The sequence below is a fragment of the Sorex araneus genome, chromosome 3 (genome assembly GCF_027595985.1).
Source record: "Sorex araneus isolate mSorAra2 chromosome 3, mSorAra2.pri, whole genome shotgun sequence".
Lineage (NCBI taxonomy): Eukaryota > Metazoa > Chordata > Mammalia > Eulipotyphla > Soricidae > Sorex > Sorex araneus.
Genome location: NC_073304.1, coordinates 3,327,754 through 3,340,768, shown reverse-complemented (window position 1 = coordinate 3,340,768; position 13,015 = coordinate 3,327,754). Strand labels below are relative to the sequence as shown.

Sequence of the window (13,015 nt, the reverse complement as noted above, 5' to 3'; positions counted from 1 at the left end):
ACACAGGGACAGTCCAACCCATGAGAACACAGGACAATCTGACATGTGAGAACACGGGACAGTCCGACCCGTGAAAACACAGGGACAGTCCGACCCGTGAGAACACGGGACAGTCCAACATATGAGGACAGGGACAGTCCGACCTGTGAGAACACAAGGACAGTGCAGCCCGTGAGAACACGGGACAGTCCGACATGTGAGGACAGGGACAGTCCAACCCATGAGAACACGGGACAGTCCGACCCGTGAGAACACGGGACAGTCCGACCCGTGAGAACAAGAGACAGTCCGACCCGTGAGGACAGGGACAGTCCGACATGTGAGAACACAGGACAGTCCGGCCCGTGAGAACACAGGACAGTCTGACATGTGAGAACACGGGACAGTCCGACCCGTGAGGACACAGGGACAGTCCGACATGTGAGGACAGGGACAGTCCGGCCTGTGAGGACAGGGACAGTCCGACCCGTGAGGACAGGGACAGTCTGTAACACTGAGTGACCCCAACAGATGCAGGAACGGTCAGGCCTTAAAAAGAGCCATGGGACCAAGTGCAGGGCGCAAGGGGTTGGGGGGAAATGAGGGACCGGGCACCACAGGAGGGGACGAGGAGCCCAGTGTCACGGGAGGGGAGGAGGGACACAGTACCATGGGGGGTGGGGGGAGGGACCCGGCCACAGGGAGCGGAGCAGGACCATCCATCAGCCCCTAAACTGCAGCTTCCTGGCCCCCCCTCCCCAAGCCTTTCCAGGCCTCCTAACACCGTGATGTCTCCTGGGGCCCCGGGCCGGTCCCTGTCCTGAGTCCCAGTCACCCTAGGGCGGCAATTCTGCCTGTGCGGCTGGTGACCTGGTTTCACAGGAGCTCCATCCAAAGGGCCGCGGAAGGGCCTGGCCCGCTGCGGAGCAAAGGAACAGACAGACGCGTTGGTCACGTTTTCCTTTTAATAAAGCTTTTTCCTCAAAAGTGTAGCTTTGAAAAGGTCTAGCTTGTGAAAACCAGGAAAGCTGGGGGCCCCCTTGCCGTGAGCTCAGCCACAGGGCGGGGGCAGGGCACACGGGGGCCGCCGGGGGGGTAGAGGGCGCCGCCTGTCCCCTACCCCGCCGGAACCAACGGCCTCACCTTGCCGTCAGGGCCAGCACCGGGGGGTGCTCGGCCCACTCGGACTCCGGGGGAAGGGAGAGTTCTTAATACAGTGGAACAGAACGCAAAAGCTAAACAGGTCTTTAGAAATCGCGAGAGAAGCGAGTGCTCAGAGTCTGGGGTGTCAACGTTGAAACTAGGAACCATAAGGCCGCCCGCCACCTTACCTTCTTTGGGTACTGGGGTGAGTTTCTTGTTTTTTTGGCGGTGGGGCGCTGGGGGGGGATTTTGACAGACTCCCGCATCCGGCCTCACGCAGGCCTGCCGGGTGCCCCCTCCGGCCCCGCCCGGCCCGCGGCCCCGTGGCTGGGGGCTGGGGGGAGTGGCTGGCAGTGGTGGGCACGGGGGAACCGCGCCCGCCCGCCCGCCTCCCGCGCCAGCTCCCCGGCGCGAGATGGCAATCTCAATCAGAAAGGGAAGCCAGGTATCTTAAATAACTTAAAAAAAATCATTTCGTAGAAAGCAGCAAAAAACGTATTTTCCTCTCTGCAGAAAGCAGCCGGCACGTGCCCGGACGCCCGCCAGCCGCGCCGCCCGAGCTACCCCCGGAGCCCGCCGGCGCCGTCGGAAGCGCCTTCTCTGGCGCCCGCGGGGGAGTCCTCCTGGTCGGGCCGGGTCCCGTTGGGGATGGCACTGTCCCCGTTGACGAGCCGGTGCGTCAGGGCCTCCTGCCCCCCCGCCGCCCCGTCCAGGTTCCGCAGGCCCGAGGGCAGCCGTGAGTCAGCCCCGCCGGCCTCCAGCAGCCCCAGGCCGCTCTCCTCGTACTTGGGCAGCGGGGCCGCCGCCTCCATCTGCCTGCGGAAGTGCTCCCGGCTGGCGGCCGCGCTCCTCACGGCCTTCTCCAGGATCTCCTTCTCGCCCAGGCGCAGCTTCACGGCCATGGCGGCGCGCGGGGACAGCCCGGGGCTCTGCAGAAAGGCCTTGTCCTCCTGGGGCAGAGAGAGCAGACGCGGGGCTGCGGGCGCCGCCACCCGCAACACCGGCACGGCAGGGACGGGGGGGGGGGGCGGGGGTGCGGACACAGAAGGCTCTAGAACCTGACCGTGAGGGCGGCTGCGTGACCGTACACACTGACATCTGAAACACAACACTTGGGGGCCGCTTTACCCTCTATGAGTCACACCAAACACAAAAACCAGAACCAAAAAAAAAAAAAAAGTCAACTGAGAAGACCCTCGAGCCAACAGTGCTCGCTCGAAAGCCACCCTGGGGCGGGGGTGGTGACGGGCTCAACAGGAACAATAGAAAAATCCTTCCTAGAGCTCGGGAAGGAGTGCGCGGTTCCGACAAAGATACCACAGAAGCAAGCGGAACCTGTCAAACACAACACTGCTAAACCCTTAGGAGAAACGTACCCAAAATGTCGCTTAAAGGAGAAACCGGGGCCCGGGGAGCTCAGAGCGGGGGAGGCGCACGCCGGGCGCGGCCGGGAGTGACCCCCGAGCACAGGGCCAGGCCGGCCCCTCGGGGCGAGGGAGCTCGGGTCCCGGGGAGCCCCTGGCCTCACCTCGATGGTGGTCTTGTAGGTCTTGAGGAGCAGCGAGGCGCGGTCCTCCAGGAAGGTCCAGAGCCGGACCTCGTTGTCCCAGCTGACGGGGTACTCGGAGTTGCCCAGCGTGAAGATCCTGTCGATGGCGTTCTCGCCCAGCAGGTGCTCCCGCAGCTCCTCTGCAACACACACGCGTGCGGCGGCCGTGAGGGGTCCGACTGGACACGGCCTGGGCTTTGCGGGGTCACTCAGTCCCACGCGCTGCGCGGAGAACCCCGCCGTGTGCGGCCACACCCGCCACCCGCACACCCGCGCGGACACGGCTCCCGGGCAGCGGGCGTACCACAGCACCCGGCTCCCCTTGGCACACGGGGCCGAGGCAGCAGGGCCGATCAGGACGGTGGGCGCCGCGGCCTCTGCCCGACAGGCTCAGGAGGAAGGAGACGCACACGCGCGCGTCGACCCTTCACACGGGCGCTGGGTGAGGAAGCTCAGCAACGCGCAAGCTCCGGGGTCCCCGGCGGGCCCCACACTGGCCAACGCTGCCCTGAGAGCTGCCCCCCCACCCCCACCCCCCGTGCCCTCTCGGTACCCGGGAGCTGCCACCAAAGCAGCCCCTGCCGGCAGCCAAAGCCCCGACAGCGCCGGGAGAGCCGAGGCGCCGTGGGGGTCCCGGCAGGACTGAGGAGGAGCACGTCGGGCCCCGAGGACCCCACTTCGGTGGGGTTTTATTTTTTGAAAAGAAAATAGAAGCTAGTCTTGTTTCCCTTCTTATGTATTAATAAACACTCACAATACGCCTCAGAAAACCAAGCTTTTAGCTTTCGACCTTTTTTAAATTTCGACAGGTCTGAAGCGTAGCGGGGCGGTGAGGGGCCCTGGCAGTGCTGGGGACGCTCCCCCCAGAGCCCAGCGCCGAGGAGCCCGGGGCAGGAACCACGCACCGAGTACAAAGTGGAGGGGCCCAGGCCAGCTGTGGACAGAGTCAAAGGCCCAGGAGGCCGCCCCGGGCTCACGGGAGGGGGCGCAGGCCGGTGCTCGGACCCCAGGAGGCGCGTCTGCCCTGCAGTCCAGTGTGTGCCCGCGCGGGCCTGGGCAGTACTGCTCCACGGACCCGGGTTCCTGCCGTTTGGCGCTGGAGAGCGCACTGCGGAGCAGCTGCTGGCAGGCCAGGAGGGGGCAGCGGCCCCTGCGTGCCGACTCGATGCCCACAGCCATCCTGGGGCGCGGCTCCCTCCCACCCAACAACTCACACGCGCTTTCTCAGGCCATGCTGCTGGGCTCGTGTGCATGGACACATGTGGACACACAGCCCCGGGGACAGTGGGTCGGAGCAGCACAGGACAGAACAGCACACACGTATGGGTACAAACATGCTCTGACACATGCACCTGTGCACACAGGGCCCCGGGGCCCATGGGTCGGGAAGAGCAGAGGGTAGCAATGAACAGACACACACACGTACACACTTGCACACACACACACACATAGGTACACATGCATGCATACATAGATATGTGCACACGCACTCACATGCACACTCACACATCTACACACTCACACATGCATACACATACTCACACATGCACACTCACACATACGTACACACACGCACTCACACAAGTACACCCAGAACCCAGGTGTCTGCCGGCCGGGACGAGCACAGGCTGCCTTGCCCAGGAGCAGGCCCGACGGTGCTGTGCCAGCGTCACAGGAGACCTGGGGCCACACCGGGGAACTGCTCCTGACGCGCCAAGGGGAGGGGCCTCGGGCCCGAGCCCAACTCTGGCCTGAGCAAAGGGCAGGTGGCCGGGCACTGTGAGGCTCGGGGAGGGAAATCCGTGGGCGGGGTGTCCCTGGGGGTGCCGTGCCTCTGCTCCGGCCCAGGGCACCGGGCACTCGAAAGCCGTCCACGGAGCCGCCCCGCCTCCCTCTCGGCAGGCAAAGCCAACGGGGGCTCCCCTGCCCCGGAAGCAATTACCTTCGGTCATGCAGAAGACGCGGAGGAAGGCCAGCAGCTGGGCAGAGATGGGCAGCTCAGTGACGTGCAGGGCGAAGACGCTGGAGCTGCCAGGGAGGAGGAGGGTGAGCGGGCAGGGCCCTCGCGGCTCCCCAGGCCCCCGGGGCAGGGCCCTCGTGGCTCCAACAGGGGCTGGGACGGGGCGGGGGCTCTCGGGGGCGCAGACCAGCCCTGGGCTACAAGGCCCGCTGGAGCGCGGGACAAGAGTCCACTCCGGCTGCACCAGGAGCGCCCGCAGGACGAAGCCGGTCACTACAACAGCCCCGGCCACTGAGAACGGTCGGATCCATGACCGGGTCCCCTTCTAATCATTCATCAAATATTGACACGTTCAATTAAAAAAGGTCGGGATAATCCATTATCATTAAGAATGGTTCCTCCACTCCCCGGGGAGCTAATAAATCATCATTCGCTGTTAATTCGCTGTTTATCATTCTGCACCCAAACGCAGCCAAATCTCGGAGAATTCAGCCCAAAATCCCTGGACTCCCTGCGGAGGAGGCACCATCCGAGACTGAGGCGGGAGGGACGGGGCAGGGGGTCACGCTGGGGGCCCGCTGTGGCGCCCCCTACTCACGTGGGGATGCCGGCGCGGGCCAGGACCTCGGCCTTCATGGCGTACAGCCGGTCACTCTTGCTCACGCCGAGTTTGATTTTCACTCTGTCGTGTGAATTATTGTCAAAGAAAAAGCCACTGTGGACCACAAACTCTGCGTTTGACCGAGTGCCATAGAAAATGTAAATCTGAGATGCAGCAAAGGGGAGATAAAGGGACAGGAGAGACACTTAACATCCGTTCTCAGGAGCCCGCCGGGCAGCCCACCTCGCGGGTACACCCCCCCCAGCGCCACACCCCTCCCCCGAGGCCGCCTCGGGGCCACCCACAGCCTGCGACTGAGCCGGACGCAGACGGTCTGTCCCCGACACGGTCCCTGCCCACGCACGCTGACACAGAGCTCATGGTCACCCGACGTCCACGTCCCCCGGGGCCTCCTGCTGACCCACCCTCGGCTGGGCCTCCCCCCGTCCAGTCTCAGAAACTGAAGCAGTCCGCGGGCACTGCCTGCCGCCCCCGCAACACGGCCGGGCCCACACACAGGGAAACAAACTGCCGAGTCCCGGCCCCGACTTCCCCGCCCGGCCCCACTCACCGCACGCGGACCCCCACCTGCTCTCCGGCCCGGAAGTCCTGCAGCGCCACGCACTCGCAGCGGTCATCCTCCAGGTTGTAGCCGGTGGTGATCTGGGGAGGGGGCGGCAGCTGGAGCCCGAGGAGGCGGCAGCCCCCGAGGGGGACAGTGGCCAGAGGGACCCAAGGATGCCACTGTGCACCCCAGAAAGTGCCAGGGAGACCCTACATCTGACCGGAAGAGCTTCCTCTGCACACACACAGATATGTACACACATGGACACATGCATGGCCACACTTGTGAACATGCACACGAATGGACACATGCATGGACATACACGTATGGTCACAGAAACACATGGATACATGTATGGATATGCACAGACACACATGGCACATGCAAGGACACACACGGACACATGTATGGACATGTATACAGACACAAGCATGGGTGCATATATGGACATGCACACAAATGCACACATGGGCACACATGCATGAATACACACATGAACAGACACGTGTGGACACGCACACACGAACACAAGCCTGAGTACACACATGGACACATGCATGGATCCGTGCCCCATGGGAGCAGGGTCTCTGGAGGACCATCACCCTCCACTGGATCCGTGGGCCACAAACACGCGTGTGCGCACACGGTGCAGACCCAGAGCAGGGGCCCCGGAGGACCTGCATCATTTACTCTCTGGCCACCGGGAAACTGAGGCTCTGGGAAAGGCTGTTTCTGAACCCGACACTTGACCCTGGCGCTGAGGCCACCCCCTGCCCCTGTCCTCCAGCCGGGCCCACAGGGCAAGGCCCACTGTCGGCTCCTGTCTCCACGCTGGGGCAGGGGTGAGGCCGGGTGCCCACACTGGACGAGGGCTCCACTCGGGCACGGGCTGCTCAGCACCGCCTCGGGGTGGGCCGGCCACCTGCTGGAACCTCTCGGAAACCCTGGCCAGCCCCGCGGGAGGAGGGACGCAGGCCGGCCCATGGGTGGGGGTCACGGGGCAGTCCCCCAGCACCCCAGGGCAACAGCACCATCAGCTGCAGGGGTGGCCCGAGCCTCGTCCTGGGCAGAGGAGAGCGGGCAGGTCTGGGCTGCACGGGGCCGTCTGCCTCAGCAGAGAAAGTGCTTCTGACTGCACAAACGTGAAACAAGCTCCAGGGCCAGTCTGGGGACCAAGGACCCACCCCTGAAGGGGAAACATTTCAAACTGCTCTCAGGCTTGGCCAGCACCAGGCTAAAATAGCGCTGAGAGGGTGAAAGAAACAACGCACAATCTGATTGCTAAGGAAATCCCGGCCACCTCCGCCCTGAGGGCTGCGAGGACGGCAGGTCGGCCCCCCTGCCCGGCCCCCACTCGGCATCACGCCTGGGGCTTCGTGGGACCCAAGCACAAGCCCACTCCCAGCCCTCCAGGCCAGCCACAAAGCGTCAGCGGGAGCAGAGAGAGCCTGTGCGGAGGGGGACGGGGAAGGAACCCCGAGGCAGACCGGGACGGCACTGGGCCCCGGCCCCTCCACTCACCCAGCTGCTCCTCCTCCTCGGCCCCCACCCGTCCCTCCCCCCACGCCAGGGACCCAGGCTGCTGACCCCCGGGGACACGGGACGGGAAAGCACAGGGACACGTGGCAGCTGCAGGGAAGGGGAGGGCAGGGGTGGGGTGTGGCGGTGTCCAGTGCTCCTCCAGCGGGGGCCGAGTCCTCACCAGGCCGTTGGTGTGGTTGCACATGTCCCACAGCGGGATGAGCGCCAGGGTCACCCGCGAGCCGTCCTCCGTGGGGATCTGGTTCTGCCGGGTCATGACGGACGAGACGGCCCACCTGGGAGGGGGAGCAGAGGCGGGTGACGGGGCCAGTCGCCGGGACCTGCCCACCGCAGCCTCCTACTCACAGGTGCCGCCAGCGTTTCCCGAGCACCAGGGAAGGGGGTGGGGGAGGCAGGGAGAGCAGATCGCGAGGGGTGGGGGGGCTCACTCCCCTCCCCGGGGACCCCCCCCAGCCCGCTCTCCAGCAAGCTGAAGGCTCCGTGAAGAGCAACGCCCCCCACCCATCTGACGGGAGCCCGGGGAAGACTTAAGAATGAGGGCTGCTATTTTTAACGAGCGAGCAGGGGAACTGCAGCTCTTTGTTCCGGAATGTCCCCACTTGACACTGATATCACCTACTGGCGAGGGAGGTGGCCCTGCACAGCGGCCTCACGCGCCCGAGCCCGGGCATCACCGCAGAGCGTGGACACGCGTCCCCTGACCCTCCGTCTGTTCCGGAGCTCTAAACTGTCCCACGGAAAGTCAAAGTCCCAGGGATGGACACCACTTGCCCACTTCCAAGACTGCAGACCCACTGGACCCCCCCCTCCCAACACACATGCACACACACGTACACACGCACACATGCACCAACACACGTGTACCCACACACAGCGCACGCTCACACGTGTGCACGCACACACATGCACCCACGCCCACATGGGTCCACCCCACACCAACCAACCTGTAGTCCTCGTATGTGAAGGACTCCTTCAGGGGCAGCTTGTTGGCGTGAGGGTGGGTCTGGGCGTCGGAGGGTCCGGAGAGCACGGTGAGGAGAGGAACCGAGAACAGGGATCAGTCAGCACAATTTCATCACGGGCCGCCGAGGCGAGCCAGCGAGGGCCCGAGGAAGCGGGCGCGGCGGGGACGGCATCGCGAGGACGCGCCCATACATCACTGTCAACTTAATTTGTTGTGCCCAGCAGCCGCCATAAATCTGCTGCTTCCTATTTCAGTGCAAGAACCCGGACGCCGCCCCAACATTGCAATTTAAGGTGGGCCCGTCCCCCTGAGATGCTCCCGGCCAGGAGCGGAGATCGCACAGCCCAGATGCAGAGCAGCACGTTTAACCGGTGCTTTCTTTCTGTTTTTTATCTCCCGGACACCCCCTCCCCATTCCCCGCCCCACCCCGCTGCGTGGTGGGGGTCGGGGAGGTGGAAACTCTTGGTAGAAATATCAAAAAACTTCAGGCTCCGGAGAAAACTGTTGGTGGCTCAGCGTCTCTCCAAGACTCGCCCCGCCCCCACCCCGGCCTTCCCGGCGCTGAGAAACTTCTGGGGACGGCAGGAATCTGTGCCCGCGGTGCAGGCCGCCCGCCCGCCCGTCTGCCGGACAGATTTCTGCGGAGGGAGCAAAGACCCGAGGTGGGCTCAAGGCGCCCACGGGCCTCTGCTGTCCAGCGCGGGCTGACTGATAGCCAGGCACCGGGGTCTGGACGGGAGGAGGGAGAAGTGGAGGCGCAAACCGCAGATCAATTAGGAAACAAAAGCTCGGGCTGGGGAGCGCAGGATTTTAGGCAAATTCTACACCACAAAGGGCTGGAGCGGCTAGGCCCTTCCTAAGCCTTAGCCTGGTTTTAACCCTTCGGAAGGAAAAAAAAAATTCAAAACTATGAAAACAGGCGATTTTTAAATGTCATGCTAATCACAGTGAAATGAAAGATGATATATTTTAAGTCAATATGTAAAATAACACAGTGCCCCGGGGCATTCTCAAGCTGCTACAGGAAATGCAGAAAATCCTGTGTTGGGGGGAAAATAATAATAACAATATCGGAGGAGTGGGTGAAACTCAGCTCCCGGGCCTGGAGCCACTCACCCTTGCAGCCCTCCGCAAAGGCCAGCAAGCGGGTGGCTCGGGACGTCTCGGGAAAGTAAGAACGGACACGCCCACGGTCCCCGGCCAGAGGGAACTGGGCAGGACAGGAGACCAGGGCGGCCAGAGCCTTTGGAGAGCAAAGCCAAGGAAGCACTGGCGTGCTCAAGTGCATTTTCTTTCTCTCCTGATAAATGAACTTGTCACCGCAGGGGTCTCTGGGGGCAGGGGGGGGCCTTTCCATGGCTGGCTCTGTTACTTCACACTGGCATCGTCACTCTGCAGAAGGCCCCGGAAGCTGAAGTCCCAGGCTAAATCCTGCCACTGCCACAAACCAGCCCCACCGGGCTGGACCCCCTGAGTCGGGAGGGGAAAGGGGCACCTGTCAAAACTGGTCCGGGAGATCCAGAAGCACTTCTAAACTCAGAGATCCTGGACCCACCGCGTAGCGAGGCAGCTCCGCGGCCGGGGGCCGGGAAGCCAGCGCCAGCCCGCAGCCCCCCGAGTCCGTCTAATCTCTCACCGGAGGCCCCGGCGTCCAGCCCCGGCGAAGCCCCAGGGAGAGCTGGGGAATGAAAATGTGCAAACGCTTTCCCCCCATTAACGGGAGATTGTTTTAGCTACTGGGTTATGTAATATTTTCAAGAGTCTGTTAGAAATCGTTGTTCTTATCTGCCTGAAAAAAAAAAATAGGGTGTGCCGACTGCACATAATTCTGGTATAAAAAGCTGTTCTGCGGAAGACACAGGCACTTAGCGTCGACACCGAAGCGGGCTCTGACAGCCGGAGCGCGGGGGCCACTTCCTCCGCCAGGCCTCGCCGCCGTGGCACTACCGCCACCTACTGGCCGTGGCCGGACACGCTCCGTCTCCCCAGGGCTCTCGGCTGCAGCCACCGGGCCGAGGACCCCACGGGGACCGGACGGAGGACGGCCGCCGTTGGAGCTTCTCCCGTGCGACGCGTGGCCTCTGGGAAAACAAGCCCCCACCTCTTAGGAGCCCCTCGGGGCACTGCACAAGGACCTGGAAACTGCGTGTGTCGAAAATGATTTGCACGTGGGCCTCGACTTCCGAAATATTTCCACAAATCCTGGGGAAATGGACAAGAACCCCGACACCTCGCCTGCATTCCGGGCCGCTCAGGGGGACTCAGGGTGGACACAGCTGGGGACGGACAGCACAGGTGGCACCTCGCAGGCACACAGGCCCAGGAGGAGCCGCCCCGGGCCTCCCCGCCTCTGGCCGCCCCCCAAGAAGACAAGACCGGAGACTCCCCAAAAGGCTCCGCCGATTTTTCAGGGCTGCCCTTTTGAGTGGATCATAAACGCCTGAGGGCAGAGGAAGGAGCTTTGCAAAGAGGATTCTTGTTTTCTTAAGGCGAGCGGGCGGGCAGCCCGGCCCGCCCCGCCCCTCCCTGAAGGCGGTCTTCAGAAGGAGACTCAGTAATATCGTACCTGGTACAAAATAATCACTCTGTTTGGGGAAGATTAATATCTAAAATCATTTGTTTGGCTTCAATAAAAAGAAGTAATATTGTTAAATATGTAAGTATGACATTTTGAAGAATTTACCATATTGCATGGGCCTGGGAGCTCTGCTTAAGGAAATTAAAAACCACGACAGTCAGTATACTTGATCCTTATTAAAGTTCTATCACTCAAATAAAACAAAAATAAACCGAGGAGAAATTTAAATAAAACCTATGGATTACAAGCATTTGAAGAGGAGAAAAATGAACAGTATTCTGGCTTTAAAAAATTGATTTAGCATGCAGCTTCTCTTTATAGTCCCTTGATAAAAGTGAAATCTCCCTAACAAACACTTAATAAAACCTGTCAATATCTCGGGAAAGAAAAATGACACAAATGCATTAAGTATTAAATACCCTTGGAAAAAGTCACATATTCCATGAATTTTTGATGTACTATCTTGACATTAATGTAAAACCTTGATATTTATAATTGACAGATATTTAATAAAGTATAAAAGGTGGCGGCGGCTACGGCAGAGCATGCAAATGTGCTCGGTGGATCAGAACGGGGGTACAGGCGTGCCCGCGCGTGCCGAGGGGACCACACACCTCGAGCCTGCAGCCGGTCCACGACCAGAGCGGGCCGGACTCATGTCACGTGAGTCCTGCTGTGGAGACATTTGCTTGGGGAGAGGGGTAGGGGGGGAGAGAGATCTTTGAGGCAAGGCATGTTATTTTTTCCCCCTTCTTTTTGCTTTTTTTTTTTTTTTTTTACAAAATCACATTAAAAAAAATAATCAGCATTTGAAAAATCAAGACAGACAGCAATAAACACTTCCATAAACAGAAGACGAGAAATTCCCTGAACTGATTCTCAAAAGAAGCACATCTGACACAAAGGAAAATCAAGACCCCCTGAGGGAACAGGAAGGAGGAAGCGGAGCACGGGGGCTGGGCCTGATCTCCCCAGGTCCGGGGAGGCAGCTGAGGGGGGCAGCACCCACGAGGGCCTGCAGGAATGTGAGCGCCAACACTGCACCACAGGTTCGACCACTGCCCCAGGGCAGAAGCGACCGTCCCTCCAGACACACGCGCCCAGGGCTGCAAGTGCTGGCCCCTCGAACCCTGATTCACAGGCTCCTCCTGGTCTGCGCCCGTCAAACCCACAGCTCTGTGGGCTAAACTTCTTCTCCCAAATAAACCCGGTTGCATCTTACCCGCCTGCCTGAGCTGGCTCTCGAGGGGCAGTGGGGTGAAGGCGAGGCCCCTCGAGAAAGCCCCGAGGGCTTCAGGACCACCTTCCCGCACGATGCAAGCGGAAACGTGGGAGCCGGGAGCCCAGCTCAGCATGGAGCAGCCCGGACACGTCCTAGCCAGGCCAGGGCTGGGCAGCCCCCTCCACCCCGCCCCCGGGAAGCCCTCGGCCAACTGCAGAGAAAGCAGACGGGGAGCTCTGCGCGGCCGCGCTGAAGGCTGACCCCCAACCCTGCACCCAGCCCAGGGGCTGCAAGGGGCGGGAAGAAGCGAGCCAGTAGGAAGCGGGGGTCCTCAGGGTCGGGAGGAGGAAAGGGGGGCAGAGGGGACACTCCCGCGGGTCCTGCAGGGCCCTGTCCTGGGAACAGCGGCTCTCACAGGCTGCTGGGCCCCTGCACGACGCGGACAGGCTCCCCGGGACCTGGCCCACCGCCCTCTTCTCAGATGAAAACAAGGGGGTGCGGGGCTGGAGCGATAGCACAGCAGGGAGGGCGTTTGCCTTGCACATGGTTGACCTGGGTTCGACTCCCAGCATCCCATATGGTCCCCCAAGCACCACCAGGAGTAAATCCTGAGTGCAGAGTCAGGAGTAACCCCTGAGCATCGCCGGGTGTGACCCAAACAGAAAAAAAAGGGGAGGGGATAGAGGGCGGAGCTACAGACCTTGAGATTGGCCTTACAAACATTCGACCCAGGTTGGACCAGGGTTCAGTCCCCAGCATCCCATATGATCTTCCGCGCCTCCAGGAGTGACTCCTGTGTGCAGAGCCAGGGGTGAGCCCTGAGCATCGCTGGGTGAGGCCCCTCACCTCACTCTGAGGCTGGAGAGCCAGGACCGGGCACGGCCCTTCCGATTTACAGGGAACAGAAAGTG

General features: G+C 61.7%; 1 protein-coding gene across 1 annotated transcript in view; it reads right to left on the bottom strand.

Moving 5' to 3' along the window:
* Positions 1–930: 930 nt before the first annotated feature.
* Positions 931–13,015, bottom strand: part of SETD3 (SET domain containing 3, actin histidine methyltransferase) — a 34,311-nt gene continuing 22,226 nt past the window's right edge. The window contains exons 7-13 of the mRNA XM_055131126.1: positions 8,284–8,342; positions 7,500–7,614; positions 5,821–5,895; positions 5,230–5,396; positions 4,614–4,699; positions 2,651–2,811; positions 931–2,072 (exon numbers count right to left, since the gene is read on the bottom strand). Of these exons, the coding sequence (XP_054987101.1) occupies positions 1,683–2,072; positions 2,651–2,811; positions 4,614–4,699; positions 5,230–5,396; positions 5,821–5,895; positions 7,500–7,614; positions 8,284–8,342 (1,053 nt within the window). The 3' untranslated portion in view covers positions 931–1,682. The remainder of the gene's footprint in view (positions 2,073–2,650; positions 2,812–4,613; positions 4,700–5,229; positions 5,397–5,820; positions 5,896–7,499; positions 7,615–8,283; positions 8,343–13,015) is intronic.